Source organism: Bactrocera dorsalis, chromosome 2 (assembly GCF_023373825.1).
Source record: "Bactrocera dorsalis isolate Fly_Bdor chromosome 2, ASM2337382v1, whole genome shotgun sequence".
Classification (NCBI taxonomy): Eukaryota; Metazoa; Arthropoda; class Insecta; order Diptera; family Tephritidae; genus Bactrocera; species Bactrocera dorsalis.
This window is the reverse complement of record NC_064304.1, coordinates 33670805-33696857: the sequence shown is the minus strand read 5'-3', so window position 1 is coordinate 33696857 and position 26053 is coordinate 33670805. Positions and strand designations below refer to the sequence as shown.

Genomic DNA, 26053 nt, shown 5'->3' with positions numbered 1-26053 from the left:
TTGCTTTAGGAAGCTAAAGGCACCTACTGCGTTGGAGGCATCACGTTGACAACCAGTCTTAAGCCATTGTTGTTTGGCATGCAGTAGCAATCTTTTATCTTCTCGGCTAGCAGTGCTTAGGCGAGTGCGTATGCCGCACATTGCCAGTTGGTCAGTGGTGGAGATAAAACTTTAAATAACAGGCGTCAGTAACTTCCATAAAGGTATGTACAGTGCTGGTAAAGAAAACTGCACAGCAATAAAGTTGTGTTCAATCCTTAACAAATTTACTTGGATTAGAGTTTCACATGTTTTTAAACTTCGGCTAAAACGATTAGGCATCAAACTTTTTTTTCTGTTTCAGCTGTATTTTGTCTAAATTGGGAACCATTCTCTGCGAAACAAGGCTCAAATTTTACTCGGTTTGACAAAAAAAACTATGTTTTCGACGGATGTTCCCACACAAACGCCTCAATCCGCCCAAATAGAACTTCTTATTAATCTCTGTCCCTCCGAAACAAATTCAAGATGCACCAAACCAAGATATCAGAAAAAATGAACATGACCATGATTTTTGAGCGGCTTTGGCGTGGTTTTTACGGGTTCGGCTCGTTTATTATTTTCGAAAAAAATTCAGTTTTATCGGGACGAGTCAAAAAGAATGCGTTTCATACCCAAACTATCCACCAAATTCATTCGAACGGACTCGCGAGAGTTGTCGAGCTGCCTTGCCATCTCTCTAGCACTTGCCTGATGATTTTCAAGCACCATGTGAAAAAATTCAGAGGAATTCTGTCGAGTTGACCGCTTTTGGCTTCATTTAAAACAGGGTGCGTTACGTAGACTCTGTCGTGAGAAGGGCCTCAATAGTTTTCTTGTTAGATGGAACCAAATTTGTCATATCAGCTGGTAAATAATAAATTGGATACGCACTTTTATTTCCGAATTCTTCTTTTCATACCAATCCGGTACTAATATTTATCTCAGCACTCAACTTAGTATAACTGAGACACATTGAATTGCCTGCCGCCTAAGCGACAAACATCTTTTTGTCTGTCATTTTAATCGCTTTCAGTTTCCCAACGTAGCGCCTGCTCAGCGTCATTGTGCGCTAAGCATGTATTTTATTATTGCGCTTATATTTTTATTTTTTACTTTTTTGATTTTCCATCACAACCGCATTCTTCCAGTTTCATTTGCAACAAACGAGTTTTTCTTTCATCTGCGCCCAAACAGTTGGCCAGCAGCTCGCTGGTATAATACTCTCCATATATTGTCATTTCGTCTCTCCTTGTGCGTGCGAGTGTGCATGTGTGTGTGTCCACACTTTCGCAATGCTTAATTCCATTCCAATTTCAATTCCACTTCTAATTAAAGACAACGTCACACAGGCAAAGCAACTCTTACCCACTTTGTGGGCCGCTGAATGTTTGATGGCGCCGAATTGGAAATGCGCACCGAAGCTCACCTTATCGGCTGTGAGTATTTGGTCATTGGTGTTGCTGCAGGTGGGTTGACGGTAGGCGATATATCAGCGGTGCGCTTTTCTCAGAAAAAAAGAGAAACAACTTTTTACAGTTTTATGGGAGATTGCCTTTTTAGGCGCTTTTCAATTGGAGTTGGTCATTTCTTTGCCGATTGATATATGCTCGACCATTACTGCTTTTGACATAACTGTTTTTCGTTTTTTTTTTTTTTCTTTGGCTTGCTTTCCTTCGCGTTTCAATGCAATGTCCATACAATTCATACTTGTGACATTATTCATTCAGTTGTTGTTTTATGTTTATTTGAAAAATCACTTCTGGGGAAATGGTGTGAAAATAATAAAATTGTATTTATGGCTTCCTTTTGGCTTCGTTTATTATGCAATTGTTGATTACATTTACTGTGTCAAGTATGTGTTTAAGCCAAGCGCTCGATATATAATACGTTCATATTTGTTTTAGTAATATTTGTACTCTCATAGCTGGCAAATAAAACTCAAGTGTCTGTCACTTTAAAGTGGCTTGAAATACAAAGCTTTCTATTTTCTTTTCGGTAAGAGATGAAGATGAGGTAAAGACTTTTTATTATTTTATAAGTTTAATAATTTTAAACTTATTGAGATTGGCTAATAAAGTCATCCGATGATGTCGGCTGCTAAAAGTTATCAAAGAAATCAGTGAAAGGAACAGATAGCAGCTAGCATGTAGACTTTGTGATCTCTTCATGTCCAGCGTAGACTAATTGATTCAGGTCCGTGTTAGGTTTTAGAGTGAGATCTAAAGTTTTAATACGTTGGTTGCCTTTTATATTTCGGAGTAAGAGAACAAAAACAAATTTTAATCATCGAAAATCGCCTACATGTCTTTCTAAATATTCCCCAAGATCTGTAGGACTTTCGCATGCGTTCGAACCAATTGTCCGATTATATTTTAAGTAAAGGCTCATACGCGAAATCCACGATTTACAACGGGAAACAAATTTTTATACTGATGCTTACAGTTGTTTAATTCTCACGCTAGGTCACATGACTATTTTGTAATATCACTTTGCGGAAAGCATCAATAGCTTCCGGAACAACAATTGACTTCGAACGATCTTCAAGAAATTCTTCAGCCCCGAGTGGATTCACCATACCATCAATAAACACAGGTCCTCGATGGAACTTGGTCGTTAAAAATTGAAATAAGTCCATCTATGCGCTCTTGATGAGTTAACCCACGCCGAAAGTTGTAAAAAATAATCGCACGAAAATGAACGCAATTTAATTCCAGTTTTTGGTCGAGAGGAAAGTTTTAAATCACTGTAAACAACACAAACAAATGATCGCTCGTACATACATACATACATATGCCAAAACATTCAGAGTACTGCCTAGTCTCTCTTTAACGAAAGTTTTGAGATCTAAACACCTAAATTGATATTTTTACAGTTGGATAATTATTGTAATAAGCAGGTATTTGCGAAATTTCCAATTGAAATATTTTACGCTAGCGAAAAAGTCAAATCAGGCTGCTAATAAAGTGGTCTGTTTAAAGATCTTGATATTCCTATGGTAAAGAAGGAGATAGAGGACAGCAGAATGAGATATATTTCTAAACTTCGCGAACATCCAAACCCATTGGATAATGATTTATGATTTTACGATGCTTTATGACACGTTGTGAGTAACCCAATAGTTTGCTTAGATACATTTGCTTTGTTTTAAGATAAGGTTGTTGTGATATTTAAACTCAATGTTGTTTTGATACTTGTTTGTTTAGGATTGTTTGTTGTAGTGATAGTGCATTTCAATTGTTCCAACTCAAGGTTGTTTTGATTCATTCTGTTTACTGAAACAAAAGGTTGTTTTGAAGTTTGTTGCTATGATAAGGAATACGTTCCTTAACTCGCGCATAGTTTAAATGGACTAGTTCGGGCCAAATTTGATCAGATGTTGTTAACATAACTATCATTTGATGAAGCAAGTTCAAGCGCCGTACTAAGTTTCTTACGGATATAAAAAATTTAAATTTAAAATACTTAAACGTTTACAAAATCGGGTATGTAGCGAACTGCTTCGCAAAAAGCGTTTAATATTTCAATATAAGCTCTCTTTGCTTTGTTCTTAATTTTTTTGTTTGGCTAATGTAGTTTACAGATTCTCGAAATTGGAATAAGCTATATCATGAGTTTATGTATTATGTATGTATGTACTTATTAACGTCATGCATTAAAATAAGTTTTATATTCAAACCATAAAATAAAGCAATTGAAAAGTATCGGATATCTCAGAGCGAGTGGGTATGAGTAAATTCATATAATTTGATTTGCTTTCACAGTTCGCTGAAATCGCTGTCGCATTTTCATGCGAATAAGAACTGTTCACAGTATATTGTAATACATACGTAAAACTACATAATTATATGTATATGTATATGTACATATACATACGTATGGTATGAGTATAGGAATATGCATTGCTATCTAGAGTTGTGCATACAAAGTTAAATTATCAATGTGTATTTTGAGCATTATATATGTATATTATTTAATTACTATTTTAAGCAAAATTAAATTAATTAAAAGTTAAATGACATGCAATTGAAAAAATTCGATTTAATTTTGTTGTGCTTTGGTGAAAATAATCTCTTTAATTACTGGTATTATATTCAGTTAATTTACCTTATCAACACTTATGTATTTTATAATTGTTGATTTATCAGGAAGTGCATTCATTTTCGGTGGTTTAATACTTCAATGTTTATCGTTTTACTCTCAAACTAATGCAATTTCCAACTTAACTGGCAAATATTGTGGCTTGAAACAAAGGTCATGTTTTGCTTTATACTCAAACGCTGACCTAATTTCGGACGATCGATAAAAAGGCACTAAAAGTGAAATAAATTATTTTTATATATGTATAAGGATGTATATCACGTTTGTATATCTCTTCAAACACATTTCATTTGAGTGCTTTTTGTTTGTAAATACTTTGTATATATAATATATACTGGTATGTAAATACCTGTATTTAGTTTATATTATATACTTAGTATTCAAAATGTTTAACCTTGATGAGGTTCAGTCGAATAATTTCGTAACTTAAGACCGCAGTCTACAGGGTGGTTTTATATTATGATTGAAAAACTAACTATGTATGTATATTGTTCAATATTAAGATTAAGGGATAGACAAGTGGACAGCAAGTGAGAAAAACGCATTTTTTTTTAAAAAAGCTAATATAAATTTATAGGTTTTATAGTCGGTGATTAATTTTGAAAAGTTGTGGCTTCCTTTGGTCTCTCCGGAGAACCGTCAAAAAAGGATTTTTCTGCTTAAACTTATCTTAAATCAAAAAACCAAAATGACGAAGCGGGGTTAAAAACCTATAAGAAAGTCATGTGAAAACTTAAACTCAATAGACTTAGCCATTTTGAAGAAGTTTTGTTCACCTCCTCTGAAAATAGCGTTTCGAGAAAAACGTCTTTAAATTTTTCAGTTTTTCCAAATACGTTTATATCTCCTAAACTGTTTGTCAGATCAGCTTCAAATTTTCGGAGAATAATTATTTCAAACATAATTATTTTCGATATATAAGCAAACAAATATTTTTTTTTTTCAATTACAAGTGAATATAATCGCTTAAATACAATACCCTGAATTGAGATTGAGAGTTTCCTACATATTCGACTTGCAAAAAGCATAACTTCTAGCTCTCGGAGGTCTGGGATAGCGGGTAATACATTACAGAGCTTGTTGTAAAAAAAAATCAAATCGATGGTCTCATGGGATGTGCGGCATGACGCCACCCTACTAAATAAACCAATCACAATCCACTCCTAATTATTCAATAAAATCTGACTTCTTTGGTCTTTTGGTTCATTTAGCTATCGTTTATTCACTCTGACACATATTCAACTGACACCGTCTGAAATGTTTTTTTTGGTGTGACCTCTAATAGAAGTATTACCTACTCATGCGTTTCAGAAAGTGCAGGGATAAGTTCGTGAACTCATGTTAAGGATAATTTATTTTCCTTTATTTGTTTTTATTATTTTTTCTTTATTTTTTTAATATTTTATTTTTATATTTTTTTATTTTTATTCTAATTTTTTCTTTAATTTTCTTTTTTAATTTTTTTCTATTTTTTTATTTTTTTGTTATGTTTTTATTTTATTTTTTTGTATTTTTTTATATATAATATAATATATTTAATTTTTTTTTATTTTTTTTTTTTAATTTTTGTTTTAATGTTTTTTTTTTATTTTTTTTTATTTTTTTTTAAATTTTTTTTTTAATTTTTTTTTTAATTTTTTTTGTTTTGGTTTGTTTGACGTACATACATACATATATAATACAACTTGACCAGCTGATAGCCTCTGAAGCTAGCGCTGCATGTTTTAGGTTGTACATATGTTATTAACATTGTATAAGCTTTTATAAATAAATAAAAAAAAATACAACTTGTGGTCTCAAATCCAAAGGTAATGGCTAAAAAATTATTAATAAGTACTTCAGTTGTATACACAGTTAATCAGGTTAAATCACTTCTCTGTTATTTCTGAACTTGACTTATTGATGCTATATACATACATTTGTAGTCCATGATAATTATTCAGATATCTAATAACTTTAAAAAGACTTCCTCCCAAGTGCAATACGTTATATAATATTGAAACTATTGTCTCACATAATTTATGTTTATGTTATTTAAGAAAAATATTATGCTTGTAACACACTTCCCCATTTGTGGAACATCACAAAAAAATTACATAAATTATTTTTTTGTTATGACTACTTCAAAAACATATAACCGGTACAAAGATTCACATCAATGCAGTTTTTTAATACAGTATACTCTCGAAAAGTAAATCGATTGGTATTTTGGGTAATTTACTTTTTCGAATAATTTACTTTTCCAAATATATACATAAATTATCTGTTTTTATAATATTAAATGCATTTTTAAACTTAAAAAATTCATTCATTTATTTGCTTCAATAAAACATATGGATTTACATGAAAAACATATGTATTTATTATAAAGAGAAAAAATTTTGAATATTCTTTTGTTTTTTTTTTTCTTTTGCAATATATTTTCTGGTAATTTACATATGTACATATCTCAAAGTTTATTTACTAAACAGACGCGAAAAACAAGAGAGTAAGTGTTTTTGCAACATCGTAAAAAACGCTGCATGCTTCGTTTCGAATTTTTTATCACACTCTCTGAAAAGTAAATTAAAAAATTTACTTTTTCGAGGTGCATGTGTAATCTTAAAGGTGATTTACTTTTCCGCGATTATTTACTTTCTGAGAATTTACTTTTCGAGAGTATACTGTATTAGATAATCACTGATGCCTTAGTTATACTGTAACTGTAATATATGTATGTACATACATATGTACTCGTATGTATCTACATTTTTATGGTATCACATAAGAGTTGCTCTCCACTCATCATCCAAATAAATTGTGTAAATTTGTTTTTGCCTGCAAATGGACCACACTATGTCAACTGCATTTAACTATTTATTGTGTACACAATATCCATTATTATTCATTACATTTTTTTATGGAAAAAACAGAAACTAAAAAATGTGTCAAAGTAACAAACTTTTCTGATGTAAATATTACATTAAAATATAATAGCTTAAATATGTATGTAAAATGTACATATTACTGAATATTTTTTCGTTCGTTTGTTTTCTTTCCTTTGCTTGGTTTTTGTTTTTGTTTTGGTATACTTACATTCATATTTTCCGTCTGCTGCTGGAAAAATAAAATGAAAATATATGTCAACATTATCTCCTTAACAGCTATCGAATACAATATCATGATATCTGTTATGACTATAGGCCTTTAAGTGCTTTGGTGCATATAGACAAGTGTACAATAAGTGCATATATTCATTCGCGTATGTATGTACATTTATTCATACTTATATTCTTCGGTGTGTATGCACATTTAAAAAGGCACAGCTCCCCTTCGTCAAATGCAGGGGACTTACAAATTTCCAGACACTGTTGAATACATTTCGTATATTACATATTTGTTTTTCAGCACATAACTATGTAGCTACATACAAATGTAAAACTTACGTAGCTATATACAATAATATGGATAAATACACATATATTTACACTCGCTGTCTATAATGGAGTTACAGTGGCGTTGCCGCAATCAAGAGACATTTGCCATATACACATTTTTTATATGAAGCAATCATATATTTACACATGTGTAAATGCATACATACATACACACACATTTCAATTTATATTTGTGTCATTCTTTGTCACGAATGCCTTTTTGCTATGCGTCTACGCGTACAAAGGCAAAGCAAAGGATCAGCAGCTAAATTAATGGCAAAGGCGATGTTAGCTGCTTCTTCTTGTTGGTGGGCCGCACCCTACATTGACACTACGCGTTGTGTACGAAAATACAAATAAATAAATAAATATGTACAAATAACTTTGGGAATGAAGGAAATCGTGCGGCTGTTGTGACAGCTGAATTACTGCTAACGACGTGTCATAAAACTTTGCAAGGAAATTATTTGTGTAGGTGCTGGTGTGGGTGCCATTGCTGCTGCCGCGGCTGCTTTCGTCTTTTGTAAGCCAATGACATTCTTATATCCACAAATATTCATCAACATAAATGTCAAGTCATATGGAGTGTGTTTGGTTAGGGTGTGCGCATATAATGAACGTTAATTTTTAATTTTTTATTTGAAATATAAATATTAAAAATTATAGTATTAAGTGATAACCTCCTGCGAGTCAGAATAACGATTTTTTTGTGATTTTTTTTTGTAATTATATTTAATAAATATTTAAAAATAATGTACATTACACAGAATTACAGAAAAAGAAGAACATGAATAATAAACATAGAATAAGAAAAAGAAAAACTCGAAAGTATTTCGTTTTCTTTAATTCTGTTTTTCACACCTGCCAGATTAGTTTCAGTTCCACTTTTATTTCGTTAGCAGTATACATATGTACATACATACATACACTTATCGAGTAATGCAGTTATATAAAATCGGCTTGATAATAAAATTTTTAACTTCTATCGTACGCGAGAGCAGCGCTGCTAAGCGTTGTAAAATTTCCGTTATCTCAGCGCTAAGAAAATCGTAAAAAAAGCAAATGAAATACTAATTAATTGCTGATAACACCAATGGAATTTCCCTTTCTAAAGCGCTAGCCCCACGTAAAATCTCCCAAAGTAGACAAGCGTTCAATTTATAAACTCATTTTACACTTTCACTGCGAGTGTGCGCTTCAGGTTTGTAATTAAATCTGTTGAGCGGCTCTAATTTATGTTCTACTCTTTTTCGCATTAAACGGTTTACGAAGCAAATTTACACAATTACTTAGCGACTACTAACGGAAATATGGAGGTGCGAATGAAAACAATCAAAGCAGATGTAAGGCAATAAAATTATAAACTACTAATAAGAAAAAGTATAAAAAGTGTTAAGTAAAAAAATATTATTATAATTAAAAAAATAATAGTAGTAAAAAAATAATAATAATTAAAAATATTAAAATATTATAAATAATAAAAAAATTGTAAAAATAAAACAAAAAATTTAAAAATTAAAAATAAAAATATCTAAAAATAAAAAATAAAAAAAAAATATTAAAAAAAAATTAAAAAAAATTAAAAAAAAAACTAAAAATATAAAAACAAAAAATTTAAAAATATCTAAAAAAACTAAAAAAAAATTAATTATTATAATAAATTAAAGAATTAAAATAATTAACAAAATTAAAATACTATAAGAAATATAGAAGAGTAAAAATAAATAATAAATAAAAAATTTAGAAATTAAAAACAAAAAGTAATAATAAAAAATTTAATTATTATAATAAATTAAAATGATTAACAAAATTAAAATATTATAAATAATAAAAAAATGTAAAAATAAAACAAAAAATTTAAAAATTAAAAATAAAAATATCTAAAAATAAAAAATTAAAAACAAAAAAATCAAAAATTCAAAAAAAAAATATCTAAAAATGAAAAATAAAATTAAAAAAAATTAAAAAAAAATAAAAAAAACTAAAAATATAAAAACTAAAAACAAAAAAACTAAAATTAAAAAATCTAAAAAAATTAAAAAAAAATTACAAATAATATAAAAAAAATTAAAAAAAAAAAATGAAATTAAAAAAACTAAAAAAATTAAAAAAAAAATTACGAATAATAAAAAAAAATTTAGAAATTAAAAACAAAAAAATCAAAAATTCAAAAAAAAATATAAAAATAAAAAACAAAAAGTAAAAAAATTTATTTATTATAATAAATTAAAATAATTAACAAAATTAAAATATTATAAATAATAAAAAATAGTAAAAATAAAACAAAAATTTGAAAAATTGAAATAAAATAGTTTAAAATTTAAAACAAAGAAAAACTTAGAAATTAAAAACAAAAAACTCCAAAAAAATTAAAAACTAAAAATCTAAAAATTATAATAAAAAAATGTAATTATTATAAAATTATATAATTATTTTAATTAATAAAATTAAATATTATAAATAATAAAAAATAGTAAAAATAAAACAAAAATTTGAAAAATTGAAATAAAATAATTTAAAAATTAAAAACAAAAAATAATAAAAAAATTAAATAAAAAAATTGAAAAAAGTTTAAAAGTAAAAATATAATTAAAAATAAAAATTAGTAGTAATTCTTTAACAAAAAAATTTTAAACAAGTTATGGCGCGTATCTACATACATATCTAAGCTACTTAAGGCGTGCTTGTAATAATACCGTTTATTTGATTGACAGTTAGCTTAATTTGATTGAAGCTGTGCATATAATTCACATTTTATTTTATTTGTTTGCCACACTTTGTGCCCAATTTCTGAGCAGCTTTAATTTGTGGCATTTCGTAGTCTTCTACCTACAAAGTGGTTATTGATTTCCGTGGCTCAAAGAAACAAACCAAAATGTTTTTTTACTCTGCGCTTTGGCGCCAACATTATTAATAACAAATACAGATATAATCTCATTCTATTTATTCCTACACATATTTTCTTAAACGTATTTTTATTTCTATATTATTTATACTTAATGAAATGTTTCTTTCTTTGTTTTGCAGGTATGCTTTGTGAAACTGTAAATCCGATCGTTTATGCGTGAGTGTTTAACCTGTTACTGATTGAGAACGCCTTATCTTGACAAGTATTTATTCTTAATAATTTTTCACTTCAAATTAAATACTGTCATACTTCCATAAAACATTTAAAGAAAAAAATTTAGGAATATTAGTCCAGTCATTTAAGTTTAAATTAGGTAAGAATACCTAAATTAGGTAGGGTATACCTACCATATGTAGGTTTTGAGACAACTTTAGGGTGTCAATATACAAGTATTGTATTTACAGACATACGAGGTGTGTTCAAAAAGTATTGCGAATCGTAACTGACAGTTTTCTTCGATTGCAGGGGCGTGGTGCATCATGAGTTCTTGCCACAAGGAAGAACGGTCAATAAGGAATATTACCTGCAAGTTATCCGCAATTTGCGCGAAGCAATCCGCCAGAAACGCCCGGATTTGTGGAAGAACAAAAATTGGCTTTTGCACCAATATCGCCCGGGCATCGAAGGAGGAGCTGAAGAAGATAAAAAAAAATGATTTTTTGAAGCCCTTCGAAGATTGGAAAAATCGTTGGCACAAGTGTATAATATCTCATGGGGATTACTTTGAAGGGGACAAAATAGATATTCATGAATAAATAAATAATTTTTGAAAAAACACAAAATTCGCTTCGACTTTATATATAAAGTCTAATAGTGTGATATCACACGATCTTGGTGGCCAATCGACCGACCCAAAACGTGAAATTATCAGTACACCGAAGTGTTCTCTCAATAAATTCATTGATTGATGCGATATGTGAGAAGTGGGGCCGTCTTGTTGAAACTAAATGTTACCGAGTTCACGATCTTCAATTTCAGACGTCAAATAAACGGTTAAGATGGCAGGATAACTGTCGCCATTGATGGTTACGTTCTCAGCGACATCATTTTTGAAGAAATATGAACCAAAGAATGCATCAGATTTTTTCTTGAATCTCCTCAGGATGCTCTTCGTCCTAAATGCGGCAATTTTACTTGTTTACATACCAATTGAGCCAGAAATGGACTTCATCGCAAAACTTGGCTCGAGAACGTCGGATCTTGGAACTTTTCAAGAGTTCATTGAGTGAAGCGATATCGCTTGGGAACTACGAGTATAAGCGGTTTTAGTTCTTACGCCAGCTGTACTTTGTACGCTTTGAATTTAAGATTTCGACGTGTTCCATACCTCAGTCCGAGTTGCTGCGGACGGCGTCGAATCGACTCTCCTCGGTCTTCGTGTACACCCTCAGCTACGCCTTCTATATTTTCTGCACTTCCTACCGGGCGTGGTCTTATCGGTCGAATATTAACCAGTATGAATGCTGGGTCTCAAGAAGGGTGATGGTGTTGCGAATCGTACATTCACTAGGGCGATTATGTTAAACAAAAGTTGAGCGAAGCGAGCGAAACACATTCTTTAAAAATCATGAATTTTCCTAATGAAGTTAAACGATTTGTAAACGTTGTTCCGACGTAAGTCTTTTCATGATAAAATGCCAGACACTACTGAACAAAAATAACATGACAGCTTAACACGACTCACTCGCGATCTGTCAAAGAAAAAGCTATTGAGAAAGAATCTTTACTTGGATCTTGGATCACCCGTTAAAGTTAAAATGAACAGTTAACTAAGTTACGGGCGATTTCAATTCTCAAATATCAAACTTTATGGGTTTTTATTTTTATCTTTCACAAATAAAATTTATTTTCACGAATTTTTTTTAAACTAACCTTTTTATGTCCAAAACACATTGTAATTGTTTTCATTTAAAATATTTATTTTTTCATCTTATCGACTTAATATCAGAAAGGACCCTTATTTTCAAACGAAAATTCACACGCGAAAATATAATTTTTTTTTTTTAACAATAAAGACGAAAAATTTAGCTTCATTGATAAAATTTTCATGAAAATGTTCTTATTTACGAAACACACCATATTATAAATAATCAAGAGCTCTTCTAATATAAAATTTTCGGATCTTATGGTCTAGTTTTGAAAAAGTTTTGCTACTTGTAATTTAATTTTCTAAATTCAAAACAAAGTACATTTGTCATCTGGGTTCATATCCGTGCCCAGCGCACAGCCAAATTCACGCGCAAACTCCACATTATTTCCCAAGACGCCATTCACATTGAAGAGCTCTTCGGTATGCGTATCCAGTGGTAGAAATGTTGGCGGCATTTCCTTAACATATTTGGCATGGCAACGGGATTGCGCGAAAACGATGAAAAACAACTGTGTATTGGTAAAGTCCACACCCGGCAGGGTTTCACGCAACAAAGTTTGTCGATCACTCGACGAATCCATCCCGGCCAGCCAGTCGAGATAGGTTCTGAAAGCTATATTCAAGCCAGCACTATCTGTCATAAGCTCACGCAATTTGCTGGCATTGTAGTATACATTCGGTCTATTATACATGTAGTTGCTGTACTGCGTGCGATAGCATTCGGTAACATTGTTAAAAATTTCCATAATCGAGTCATCACGCGTAAGCTCTGTCTCCTGCTCATCGGGTATCAAGGCGGCCGCCAGTTCACGCGCCATAAGTGGACCCAGTAAAGCATACTTTAAAGAGTTGGCATAATTGTAATCATAGAAGGGCGGTTGTAGCAGTCCCCAACCAGTCATGATGCCATTATCTAGCAACTGCATACGCACATCAAACGCTTCGACGAGGCTTTCATCCAACTCGGGATCGCCACCATAGAAACGTTGACGCTCTTTGTAGCCCTTAAACTTCATGGCGGTATTTTGCTTCTGCCAGAAATTGTCGCGTTCTAGCGACAGATCGCGTAAGTTGACACCCTTGTAGATGGGAAAGAGTAACGTCTCAAATGCCAGCAGTTTGTTACGCAACGCTCTCTGTGCATTATCCGATAGATCATTTACATTTAAAGATTCACTCAAAGTGCCTTTGATTTTGTCGAAAAGTTGCTCAGCATCGCTTCTAATTTCGCTACGTTGATATTTATTCTTATATATCTCACCGACAACTTTGGGGAAGAATCGCATAGTCAATTGCGCGCAGTACCCCGCTCTTGGAGTACTAGTTTCATTGCGTGGAAAGTTGATTTCCGCCAGTGCACGATACATTATGTAATTGGTTAGCGTTGGTCTCGGGTTTAAGCGTGCTATACGTGCCAAATGTTTAAAATAAGCCGTTGATTTCATTACGATCTCCGAGTTTGCAACGGTTGAGTTGAGACTGGTTTCCAAATACTTTCTGAAATTGATTATGTTACCAAATTTACTTGAAAGGTGTGCCAAATCTCGTCCCTCATAAACATTCGGTTCGGGCTCATCATTCTCGGATGGCGGCAACGATTCATCCTCTCTCATGTATTGGCATAATTCGAGTTCGAAACGTATAATATCGCCAGCTACGCGTTCCGTTTCATCTTCTTTCAGCCCAAACCAAGACTGTAAGTCCAAGGCGATTTCAGTTTGCAATTGTGCAGTAAGTTTTTCGCTCACCCTCGTATCTAAAGCAGCACCTGCGCTGCACAAGTGTCGCGGTAGCAATGACGTTGCCGGTTCGGTCAACTGTATCACCGCTTTGCCTGGTAGCGAATGCTCATTAGTCACCACTTCCATACCAATCAGATAGTCGAAGCCATAGTTCAGACGCAAACGCGCAACTACCTGCACCCAATCATAGTTCATATTCCAGTTGGTACTCGCTAGCAATGGTATGCCGTGATATTCCTTTATGAAATTCATGAGAAATACTTGCTGTAACGAGGAAGAGCGTTCGACTACTATACACGATTTGTAGAACTCTTTAACTTTACGCTCATCCAAATTCGTCCGACCCTTGCCGCGTGCGCCGCCATCGAGCAGCATTTGTACGTCCTTTCGTACGCGTTGCGCCAACTGACTTTGTACGGATATCGGTGCATCACCTTCCAACAACGTCGGTTGATGTGACGCCCAATTGCCGCATGCAAAATCATAAAAGTTATTGCATGGATCGGCCTGCCGGTTCATATATTTGAGTATCTCTGCTGCCTTGGCATTACGCATGATTTGCTCCTCCCTTTCACGTCCATTTGTGCCACGTTCAGCCACAGCTTGCGGCACAAGGCTGCATAAAGCCAATATGCAGCTTAAAGTTAGCGGTAAAGCTCGCGTCAGCGCTCCCGTTTTATGCATTGTGTCGTAGTCAGACTGGAAACAGTACTGAAGTGTTGAAAAATGTTCAATACTTTCAAAAACAGTAATTTTGCTGTCTACATCAACGTGCGCCAACATCAGCACATTTTGCTGATAAGCTGAGCTTTATTTTAAAATAATCGTCAAGGCGCTTGAGCTTTCAAAGGTCATCACTATGCATAAGCGATGATTTTGTTTACAATGCCATGAACGTTGAAACGAATTTGATTTGGTAAACAATTCTAAAAATATACGCCAAAATAAATATTCCTCTCTGAAGTATTTTTGCTTGAACGATCGAAAGATTCTCTCTTAGATAGACATATTACAAGGGTAAATACAGGGTACGGTTTCAAGTTGGTAAAATTACAGTGTTTGTACGGAAAGTAATAAGACTGAGTCGACGTAAAAAAAATGTATTGAACCAATTATTATTACAATTCTTTTAAAACTTTCAAAATAGGCTCCTTCTGCGTCGATTTCCAAGCATTGAAGGTGCATGCTGCTTGGATCCCGGCCTTTTCAAGCGAGGGAACAAAAAAAGTTCGGGGGACTACATCTGGGCTATAGGACGGCTGCGGAAGCCTTGCGATGCCGGCCTTAGTTAGGTAGCGTTTTCGTGGTGTAACTTCCAATCGCCTGCGATGTCTTGTCTAACCTGATTGGCCTCTCGTTTGAGTCTCTTGAGGACTTCAACATAATACCTGGCGTTGACGGTTTGTCTAGGAGAAACAAATTCATGGTGGACGATGTCGCAGATTTACCAAGTTTCATACAGAATTTTATTGCGTACCCCTGCTCTAACGAACGCTGTATTTTCGGCTTGCACAACTCACAAAAAGACGTCGCGCGAAAATGTTTGTCCTGACTCTCCAGGTGCTCGGAGGCAACTGAGAAGCCACTCGTTAGCTAGGGACGCGGCGCAAGAAAATCACCTATTACTTTTCGGACAAACCCTGTAGCTTAAGTTGAAATTAAGTGGGTTAGCGACATAGTTTCTTAATCCTGCTGGCATAAAACTAGTCCAATAAATTTCGAGTTCGGAGTCGCTAAAGGTTACTTTCATTATAGTGAGCACATGATATATTTCACATATTACTTTCTCTCTTTCTAAAATTATTTCGTATTAGTTCGGATTTTGATTAAGTTATACAGGGTGGGAAGACTCAAGTCTTATATATTATTTCACAGTTCGGATAGTAGAGCAGCTATACGAATATAAAATGCGACGATTGGTACCTTATCTATTATATCTTCTTTTCATTGGTAATGGTTTTTACGAGGCGGGTCTCAAGTCCACCACAAAACCCTCGAGAGGAGACGTTTCGCCTTCTCACTTTAGCTGTTTTTTTTTTGCTTCTCAGAGAATACTTGGTCTAAGCCCCGAAGTCGTGAGCTGCTTGAGCCATATGTAAAAGAATCGTTACTGGCCACTCCCAAGTGAATGGCGCTCAGTGACTTTCCTCACTTGCGTGGCTTCATCCTACAGCGTGAACTTCTACACATGGTTCCATCCTCTAACTTTTCATTCCACAAACTCAAAAATGCATTTTCAATTATGATTTATTTCCTGAAAAGTATTTAGTATTTAAGCTTTTAATTTACATTATATAAATTTATGTCTAAAAATTTGGATCTAAAAATTTATGTTAGAAACTAATAAATAACACATTTATCTGGCGGATTCATCTCCACGCCCATCGGACAGCCAAAGTCGCGCGCGAATTCATTATAATTTCTCAGCGGTCCGTTGACTAGGTAGCGTTCGATCGTGTGCCGTTCAAGTGGACTGAGTGTGCGCGCGGATCCCTTTGAACTGGACCTACGCGAGCCCGCATCGCCAGCACTACAATGCTTTTGCGCGAAGGCAATAAAGAACAGTTGTGTATTGGTGAAGTTGAACTCGGGCAGAGTTTCTCTCAATAGCGTCTCGTGATCGTCTGTGGGCTGTTGAAATGCCAACCAATTCAAATAAGCGCCGAATGCTACATTTAAACCTGCACTTTGTGCTATTATTTGACGCAATAGTGTGGTGTTTGTAAACAACGCGGGATCATTGTGAAGATAATTGCTGATCTGTTGACGGAAACATTCGCTACGATTGCGATACTCCGTAGCTGTAGTCTGATCCCAATTCAATACACCGTTAGGTGATGTGCTCCACGAGATGTCATCGAAGGCGGTGGCCAACAGCGAGGAAAGCTTATGACCGATTGCAGCGTAACGCATCGAGTTCGGGTACTGCGTAAGATAGAGCGGTTCCTGCAGTAGTCCCCAACCCATTTCGAAGCGTGTATGTTGTGATCTATAGAAAATGTTCGTTTCGTAAGATTCTACTTGATCAAACATATTTGGATGTGGTGGCGGGAAAATGCGTTGGAATTGTGCCTCTTGTCGATCTTTCATTAGTATATCCAAGTTGTGCCAATAATCACCGCGATTTATGTTTATACTACTTGTTTCCAATTTGCCATAGTAAGGGAAGGCCAGATGCATCTCTGCTAATTTGCTCTCAGCAATGCGGCGTGTATGCTCCCTGATCCAGGGTTTTTGTAAACTCTGGCGGAAAGATTCTTTCAATTTGTCGAACATGTTGACCACATTATCCCTAGCTTCAACATTCACATAATTTCTGTGGTACATCTCACCGAGGAATTTCGGAAAGTAGCGCTTTGTCTTTTCCAAACAGAACAAAGCACGACTACTCGGCTGATCCGTATGTGGGAAACTTAAGGCCGTCAACGTCTGATACATAATGTAGTTCGCGATTGTCGTCTTATTTGTAGAGTCTAAGGTTTTGACAAGCTGCTTGTAGTACGCCTCGTTACCCATGAATACGGGTTTTTGTATTTGTGTGCCAAAAGTGGCCGCGACAAAGTCGATTTTATTATCGTATTGATATGTAAAATCGTAAAGCGTCTTACGTATATCACTATTATAACTGCTGTTCACGGCAAGTTGGCTGATATCCCATCTCTTAATACCGGTGCAAAGTTTAAATTCAAACGCCACCAAATCGGAGGCAATCACTTGTGCCTTTTCCATATCAAGCGTAAGCCACATGCTGAGATTTTCGGCCACTTCATTTTCAATTATCGCATACTCTTCGGAACGTAAGTCCGTTTTATTAGTACCCTCCACACTACACAGTTCCGGCGGTATAAAGGTGTCCGGTTCGCTCAAATAGACGCTATCCTCGAAAGGGTACAAATAGTTGACGCCAATTTTCACACCAACCAATATATTCATGCCATATTGAAAGCGCAATGTGCCCACCACATCTTGCCAATTGTAGTTATTGCTCCGCATGTGCCAATTGGAACCCGGTATCGCAGGGAAGCCACCATGCTTTTCGATCATCTGACTGAAGTACTCCTGTTGTGCGACGCCATTCCGTTCGGCCGCCGTACAGGAAATATAAAAATCTTTTAATTTACGTCCATTCAAGCCATCCTCCAATTTGGTTTGTTCCTGCAGCATATTGCGCAAATCGTGATCCACTTTCGTGCGCAAATAAATTTCCATATCTTTCAGTATCGGCTGCTCGTATCGCGTTTGTACGTAGGGTTGCTCCCAACTGCCGCAGGCGAATTCGTAAAAGTCCTTACACGGATTGGCGTGCAAATTCATGTACCTGGTCATCTCGTTGCGTTTGCGTAATATTGTCGGATGATTTCGTTGTGCCCCTGCGATGATGGCAATCCAAAGCACTAGTAGAATACTGTTCCATAGTCTGGCCTGAAGCATAGTCCAGTCGTTCGCTCTGCTTTACGTTGTTAGTTTGTGTACTAAGTTCCACAGCGTACTGAATAGCGTCGCTGACGCCCGAAGTGCAAAACTGTTGCTGTGATTAGTTTCATCTATGAAATATACGTTGATAAGTACGGGAGTATTTACTGAATTTGTGTTGCATGCTATGCGGTTCTAATGCTATTGGGGTGCCAAAGGTTATCACATCCAGCGAATATGTATAATTATGTTTGTCCCAGAAGCTTGTTACTCATGCAGTGTACACAAATTCTTGGTATACATGAAAGCTATTTCATATTTATTCTATAATTTAAAGTTTTTTTTTAAGTTTTATGAAATGATTTGCAATGGTTTTGATTAATTTGTTACTTTCTTACAAATTGCTGAGATGTTAGAGAATACTAATTATATAGATTCTAATGAGTACGCTGTATATAGTTTTAAGAAGCTCTGAGTATTTCCAGCAAAGAAATCACCATGTTGATTGCTTTATATTCTTGATCATAATTCATCTCTTGTCTGCCTAGAAAGTTTTTGTTTTGAAACCCTTATGTAGGTTAACCTTACATCTTTTTTCGTTTTCATAAGAGGAGCATTTAGGCAATCTAACGATGAAACCGGTAGTACTTCTTTAAAAGTATCTACTTCCACTAATATTTATAGCCTAAACAAGATATATTAAATATGCCTGTAAACGACGTACACTGTAAAGTACTTATAAAAAGAAAAATGATAAAGAGATAAAGTACTTATACCGAGATAAATGATCAGCGTTACGAGCTGAATCGATTTAGCCATATTCTTTTGTCTTCATATACGCGAACTAGTATCTCAGTTTTTGAGATATTGGTGTGAAATATTGCTCATGTCCTTTTCACCCCAGAAAGCTGCTCATTTGTCAGAACCGCCGAAATCCGACCACTATAGCATATAGCTGCCGTAATTAAGTTCTTTGAAGACAAACATCTTTATTTGACAAGATATTTTCACGAAATTTCGCAAGAACTATTGTCCAATATAATGCTACAATCTCTGAACATACTGTTCAGATCGAACCACAATAAAATATATCTGTCATACAAAATGGCTGATCAAAATCAAGTCCCTGTACGATAAACAATTTTTTTGGTAAGCTGCTGCAACTTTGAAGGCTGCGATCCGCTACACTCTCACTCCGATTATTACGTCGGTTTTCCTTTTTTACCTCATCTGCTCAAATCTCTGCTCCGTATAGTAGGAAGCTGGTGGTTGTTGACATTAAAGGCTTTTTCTTTTTTGTGCGGGCGATCCTATATTGGCCTTTGGTCTGCTAAGATAGGAGGGAAGTTTTGCTGCTTTTTCTGCGTACCCAGAAGGTTAATCTGGGCTCCAGTCTTACGCCTAGGTAATTCACAGTTTTTGTGTCCTTAGAATATCCTTGGTCGTTTGCATGGTTATTACGAGAGGAATGTGCTTGTTCGTCAGCAGTAATAGCTCTGTTTTTTTCTGTAGCGAGCTGAAGGTTATATAAGTCAAGCCATGTTGGCGTGATACAGTTTTCTTCGGGCTTCCTCTGTGTCTCGGGCTGTGATTACTGTAGCAACGTCATCCGCGTAGCCGATTAAACATGATTCGTCTGGCAATTCAAGTTTTAATATTCTATCACAGGTCTGATCCTAAAATGGAACCTTTCGCTGCTCCTGGCGTAACTTTTATTTGTCGTAATCCTTTTCTAGTCTGGTACAGCAGTTTCCCATTACTAAGGTAGCTCCGCACCACAGCATTGAGGTAATCGGGGATTCTAAAACTTTTTTCTAAGGCTTCGATCATGTTCGTTCATCTCATGCTATTGAAGACTTTACGAAAACAGTCGCCAATAGAACTATTCGCTTGTATTGGTGCCACTTCTATACTTTCAATGACGTTTTGGATAGCGTCTAAAGTTGACCTTCCGAGTCTAAAACATGTCTGGGGGAGAGTGGCTAGCTTCATTGATAGCCACTTCCAGTCTACGTAGACTTTCCGATGTGTGAAGCATGCATAGTGGGTGGAATACTTACGGCAAGCTGGGATCCCCTTTTCCCTTGCTGATTAGGTCAAGTCGTTGTTTCTTTCAAATTTCAGGAAATATTCCAGCTTCGAGGCATGTATTGTACATGTTTAAGAGTTCTGCGGTTCGTACTGCGACGATTGTTTTGAGCATTTCTGTTGGAATCTCGTTCGTGTTTTGAGCTTGACAGTGGTCTCTTGCAGTTCCTATAGGATGAAGTGGTGATTTTCGAAAGTTTTATAGCCTGTTCTAGTTCACTGACTCTTTTTTCGTGCGTGGGATAACGACATCCGTGGATTAACGTCATCCATTTTTGCACCGCTTAAGTCAGGTAGCTTGGTTCGAGCTCTTAGTTTTTACATAACTGTATTATACCCCAGTCCCCACGCATTTTTGTTAACATCCTCGCATAGTTGCTCTTTTTTTGCCGTTTGATATTGTTCGGTTTTCCTCTGCGCCTAGATCTCGTGTATGTTCTGCGAAAGCGAAGACATGTGCGCCTAAGTTGAGGGATATTTTCTGTCCACCGTTAAACTGCTGCTTTATTTTTTCTGTGTGAAATTTTTTCCTGAAATGATCTAAATTATCGTAAAGTTTAAAATACAAACTAGTAAAACGAATAAGCCGAACGAGGCAGTGAACTATACCTTTTCCATATAAGAAGTGGGTTCAAAATATACATTTGTACATGCAACGAACTTAAAGGTGCTTTTAAATAATTGAAAAATAAACGAGAATTTAAAATTAGTTTATAAATCGTTCTTCAGTTGGCACAAGCCTGGTGTTTTCGGTTTGGTTAATTTTTTAATTGCTACAAGTCTGCACTCTTTCAAGTTAGTACATTTTCAGTCGCTATTCAAGTGAACTATTTTTTTCGGAGTAGCTTGTTGTTTAATTTCAGCGTAGCAATTTAGTCTGTGTGGTTATCTAAAATATCCAATCAAACTCCAATTTATCTACATTTTATCTAAATATTTTTTCTTTTCTTATTTGCAGGCCAAACTTCGAACTAAATTTCTATAAAATCAAAACTCATTAACGAAAACGCCAAGTTTTTCATATCGATTTAATGCATGAGCGCGCATTAAATTTCTTACAGCAGAAACTAAGCGATTACTACAGCAACAACAACAACATCTATATTAAAGTGAAATAATTATAGAGATTCATAGTATTGATGAAGGCCCGCGAACACCTTTCGTAAAAGCAACTCAACCAACGCATACATACATAAATTAAGGTGTTGGTGCAGGAAAGAAAGGAACTCTTGAACACGGTAGGTACAAAAACAGCAATTATATAAATAAATAAAACATAATAAGCAGACCTTATCATTATTTAACGGTTTAATCACTTTCACCTCACAAGCCTATCCCCAATACAAGAAGGTTAACGCTATTTAAGTGCATTGCAGCACCTGCAATTTTGTATGTGTGTGTGTGTATGTATCTAAGCGGAACTGAATAACAGAAGAAAATAAAATGTGTCATAAAATGAAGCAATCTTCAAGTAGGTTTTTGTTTGTGCTTTCGTTTGTGAAATAATGCTAATTTTGTTGTATTTGCACTTTTGTGCTAACAATTCAAACTTTTGGGCTCCAAATGCACTTTGAAGCGCCATGGTTTTCCTCAAAAACCTTAAAAATACACGCCTCGCTAGTTTGCTTTCGTTGCATTCTGCTTGATTGCATGATAAATTAGCACAAACTTTTCGAAAACTTGCTAAAGCAGAATGCATAAACATTTTGTTGAGAAATATAAATATAATTGCAATTTTAAGCCTGTAACTAGCTGCGTTGGGGTCCCATTACTACGCTAGATTGTGGCTGTAAGTTCATAAATAAATAAATTTTTGACCATTTGGTTAGTTTTGGGTATGAATTTGTCGGTCTATAAGAAAATTGAAAGTTTTCTAAATTTTTTCAACAAATTTTGATTAATTTGCATTTTGAAAATCCGCCACTAGCGTTCAAAATTTTCAGTATTTTAAGGTACTACTTTTTTACCTTAACTTTTTTTGAATAAATTCACATTTACATTGACGTGTACCATACGCTGTTACTAATTTTAAACCAACCTAACCTCACTTATATAATATATTGCCACCAAAATTTAGATTGCGTTGTACAAAGCAATTTAATTTTATTTTTTATTTTTAATTTTTTAATTTTTTTTTAATTTTTTTTTATATATTTTTTTTATTTTTTTTTAAATATTTTTTTTTTTATTTTTTTTTATTATTTTTTTTTATTATTTTTTTTTATTATTTTTTTAATATTTTTTTTTATATTTTTTTTTAATATTTTTTTTTATTTTTTTTATATTTTTTTTTTTATTATTTTTTTTTATTTATTTTTTTTTATTTATTTTTTTTTATTTATTTTTTTTTATTTATTTTTTTTTATTTATTTATTTATTTTTATTTATTTTTTTTATTAAATTTTTTTTATTTATTTTTTTTATTATTTTTTTCTATTATTTATTTTTTTTTATTATTTTATTTTTATTACCACATTGCCTTCCTGGCTTTTGTAAAAAATTTAATTTCGGCCATTTTTCGGGTAGCAGTGGCACTCGGCGCAAAACTCGCTAAACACGCTAAACTTTAATCAAATCACTTGTGATTTCTTTAATATATTTATTTTGCGGATGCTCACGTGTTCGACTGTCATAAAAAATATAAAAGCAAAATTTACCAGCATGTTATATGTACATATACATATGTACATATGTCTGCTAATTGCATTCACAAATTTCGTTTTTAAGTATGTGGCTGCGATTGAATTTGTATATAAAATTATGTGTGTTTGTATTGCTGTGTGTATTCTCCAAATATTCATTCATTCATATTCGTTCGTAACGGTCGTGCATATATGTACATATTTTGAAAGCTTCCTATATATGCATGTATGTCTATACATACATATATACAGTAGTGCCCGTTTAATGGCGTCTTTCCATTAAAAAATACCGGTTACCGGATAGAAAGCAGGTTCATCGGTAGTGAGCCGATCTGGACAATTTCATTTCAGATTATAGGCTTGCTTTGGGCAATAGTCCATGCCAAAGTTTGTTAAGATATCCTGACAAAAAAAGTTGAACTTACAAAAGCTTATTTTGAATCGGTCAGCTGAATGGCAATTATATGATATAGTGATCCGGTTTCGACCAATAAGCAGCTTCTTGGGGAGAAAATTGCGTCTGCAAAATTTCAGATCGATATCTCAAATACTGAGGGACTAGTGCACGTATATACAGACAGACCGACATTCTTTCTTCCCCTTAATTTTAGCAGTACTACCGAGATGACATTCCTTGGTAGATACAAGTCCAGTTACGTAGGCTGAGAAGTGATAAGCTTTATTGAGCGAATAGAATACTAAATGCATTTTTTCATAATTTTTCTTTTTTAAACTACGATTCAATTAAGTTTATATATATACATATACGTATACTAGAGGACCCGCCTACGTTTTACTGTAGCTGATACATAGGTAGTACTTCCAATACCATCTATATGATTTCTATTAGTTAGATTATAAGTATTAGTTAAGGAATAATCGCATTTTTGATGAAGCAACAAAAATGAATCAAAAAGCATTTCGTGCGTTAAGAAAGAATTGGTTTTTGGGGTAAAAATACTATTGAATTTGGGCTGTGCATCAGTGAAATCAATCGAGTCCAATCGATTGTTAGCCTGGTGGACTGCATATTAAGTATTCATTGTTCCGGTTAAAATATTGTATTGCTCTGTGCAATGCTTCGAAAAGATTTCTGTATATCTTAAATTTTTTATCAACACTTCAGTTATGCCGCTATTTTTTTATGCCAGACCTTTTGCAATTTTAAATTGCCTGTCAAGATACCCCCTCCAATAATTAGCACGTATGAAAAAAATGTTATAGCTACCCATAGATGTATTGAATCACCCAATTTATTACTTAAGAACGAACTCTGTCCTCAATATAAAAACTTGATCCACAGATGTCGTCTTTTACTTTGGCATCGTTTTGTTTAATACACGTTTACGCCAATTTAAGGTTTGAGTATTGGATACTGCGATGATAGCGCCATCTATCGGTCAAACATTTCAAAATTAACAATTGATTAAAAATGATACAATAATTTAAAAAACATTTTCCAGTGGACCAAATTGTAAATCTAAACCATTCCCGAATCTCCTTGAACATACACACAAAATTTCATCAAAATTAGTCTATCCGTTTAAGAGCAGTTCAAATGCAAACACACGGTCAGAAGATTTATAGATATAAAGATGTAATAATACAAATAAAATTAGTACCTGAAACTAATTAAACTGACCAACAAATCAACTTCAACTTGTATATTTATTTATTTTATTATTTTGGGGTGCCATTAAGCGGGGACATACTGCTGTATGCATGTATGTAAATCAGCATTGTCCACGGCCTATGCGCACAATAGCGCACGGACAATGCCAGACACCTCACACCAACATGTCGCGACAAGTGTCTGTGAAAGCACGATTGTGATACTGTATTCAACTTCGTAGGCAAGCAAAGAAGAATTTTGCGATCGGTTGACGCTAGAATAACCAACACAAGCATAACGTGCACACAGTCACGTTGGACAACACTGATGTAAATATATCAAATGATATAATCAAACTTAGTAATTTCGTTTGCAAATTTTCATGTTGTCGAACATGCAATTATTTTGGTTTTTTTTTTCATACATCTAACTTCGTTTTACGAGCAATGAGCAGTCATAATTATATGTGTATATATGTATTTGTGCTTACGTAAAATTATGACATTCAAGGACAAATCAGCAATTAACCAAATGATTGTGCTTCCTTTCGGATAAAGATTGATTGAAATGCGATTAACCCAATACTAGCTAGTTTAAGTTTTAAATTAACGCAAGTTATGCTCACAAACACTGCTATATTGAAAAAGTATTTATTATATTGAGTTGAAAATCAGACACCCTTATTTATTATTTTTTATTAGATTATTTTTTTTTTGAATCGCTTTTATATAAGCAGTGGCGTTCGAACCTTGCAGACGGAGATGATTGACACTGAATGCGTATGGAGAGTTTGATCTTCAGTTCTAATGTCAAATTCTTATGCGGTCAACCGCCCAGTTAACCGTAAAGAAGTCAATTTTTTTATGTTTATTATAATATGGTATAACGTGACGTTTACGTTTTTTAATGGTGTCTTTTAGTTTTTACCAATATAAACAACTTGCTAATGTTTCAAAAACATGCAAAATATAGAGGTTTTCTCCATAGTGTGTTAGATTAGGTTAAAAAGTCGATCCAAACAGGGACAGCTTAGAAAGCTAATCCCTTGTGGTTCCTGGAATTTTTATATAATTGATCCTAAGAACCTCACAAATCGACAAAGCGCTAAATTTGTTAGAAGCAGTTTGGCCTAGGTCGCTCAGTTCGACGAATTCGAGACTGCCGAGATGTTTCAACCTCAGTCCAGCAAAGGCTGGACAATTAAGGAGCAAGTGCCTGGAAGTGTCTACGTGCTTCCATACAA

The 26053-nt window shown here is 34.0% G+C and overlaps 2 protein-coding genes across 3 annotated transcripts in view; one reads left to right on the top strand and one right to left on the bottom strand.

Moving 5' to 3' along the window:
* LOC105231808 (ubiquitin carboxyl-terminal hydrolase 46) overlaps positions 1-26053 on the top strand; it is a 79063-nt gene that overhangs the window by 15425 nt on the left and 37585 nt on the right. For both annotated transcript variants that reach the window (XM_011213272.4, XM_049450432.1), the window contains exon 2: positions 21515-21794. The gene's annotated coding sequence lies outside the window, so the exon portion shown is untranslated. The remainder of the gene's footprint in view (positions 1-21514; positions 21795-26053) is intronic.
* On the bottom strand, positions 12342-18588 carry LOC115066547 (uncharacterized). The gene is made up of 2 exons (XM_049449698.1): positions 16397-18588; positions 12342-14863 (listed from the first exon to the last, which is right to left on the bottom strand). Exons 1-2 carry the CDS (start codon positions 18484-18486, stop codon positions 12619-12621), a joined length of 4335 nt encoding a protein of 1444 aa, XP_049305655.1. The 5' UTR covers positions 18487-18588; the 3' UTR covers positions 12342-12618.

What these genes read in the sequence shown, in the direction of transcription:
- LOC115066547 (XM_049449698.1), bottom strand. Translation starts at nt 18,486, where the DNA reads ATGCTTCAGGCCAGACTATGGAACAGTATTCTACTAGTGCTTTGGATT. An exon ending in GATAAATGTGTTATTTATTA is followed by an intron (nt 14,864 to 16,396) that starts GTTTCTAACATA and finishes TTTAAAATAAAG; the next exon opens with CTCAGCTTATCAGCAAAATG.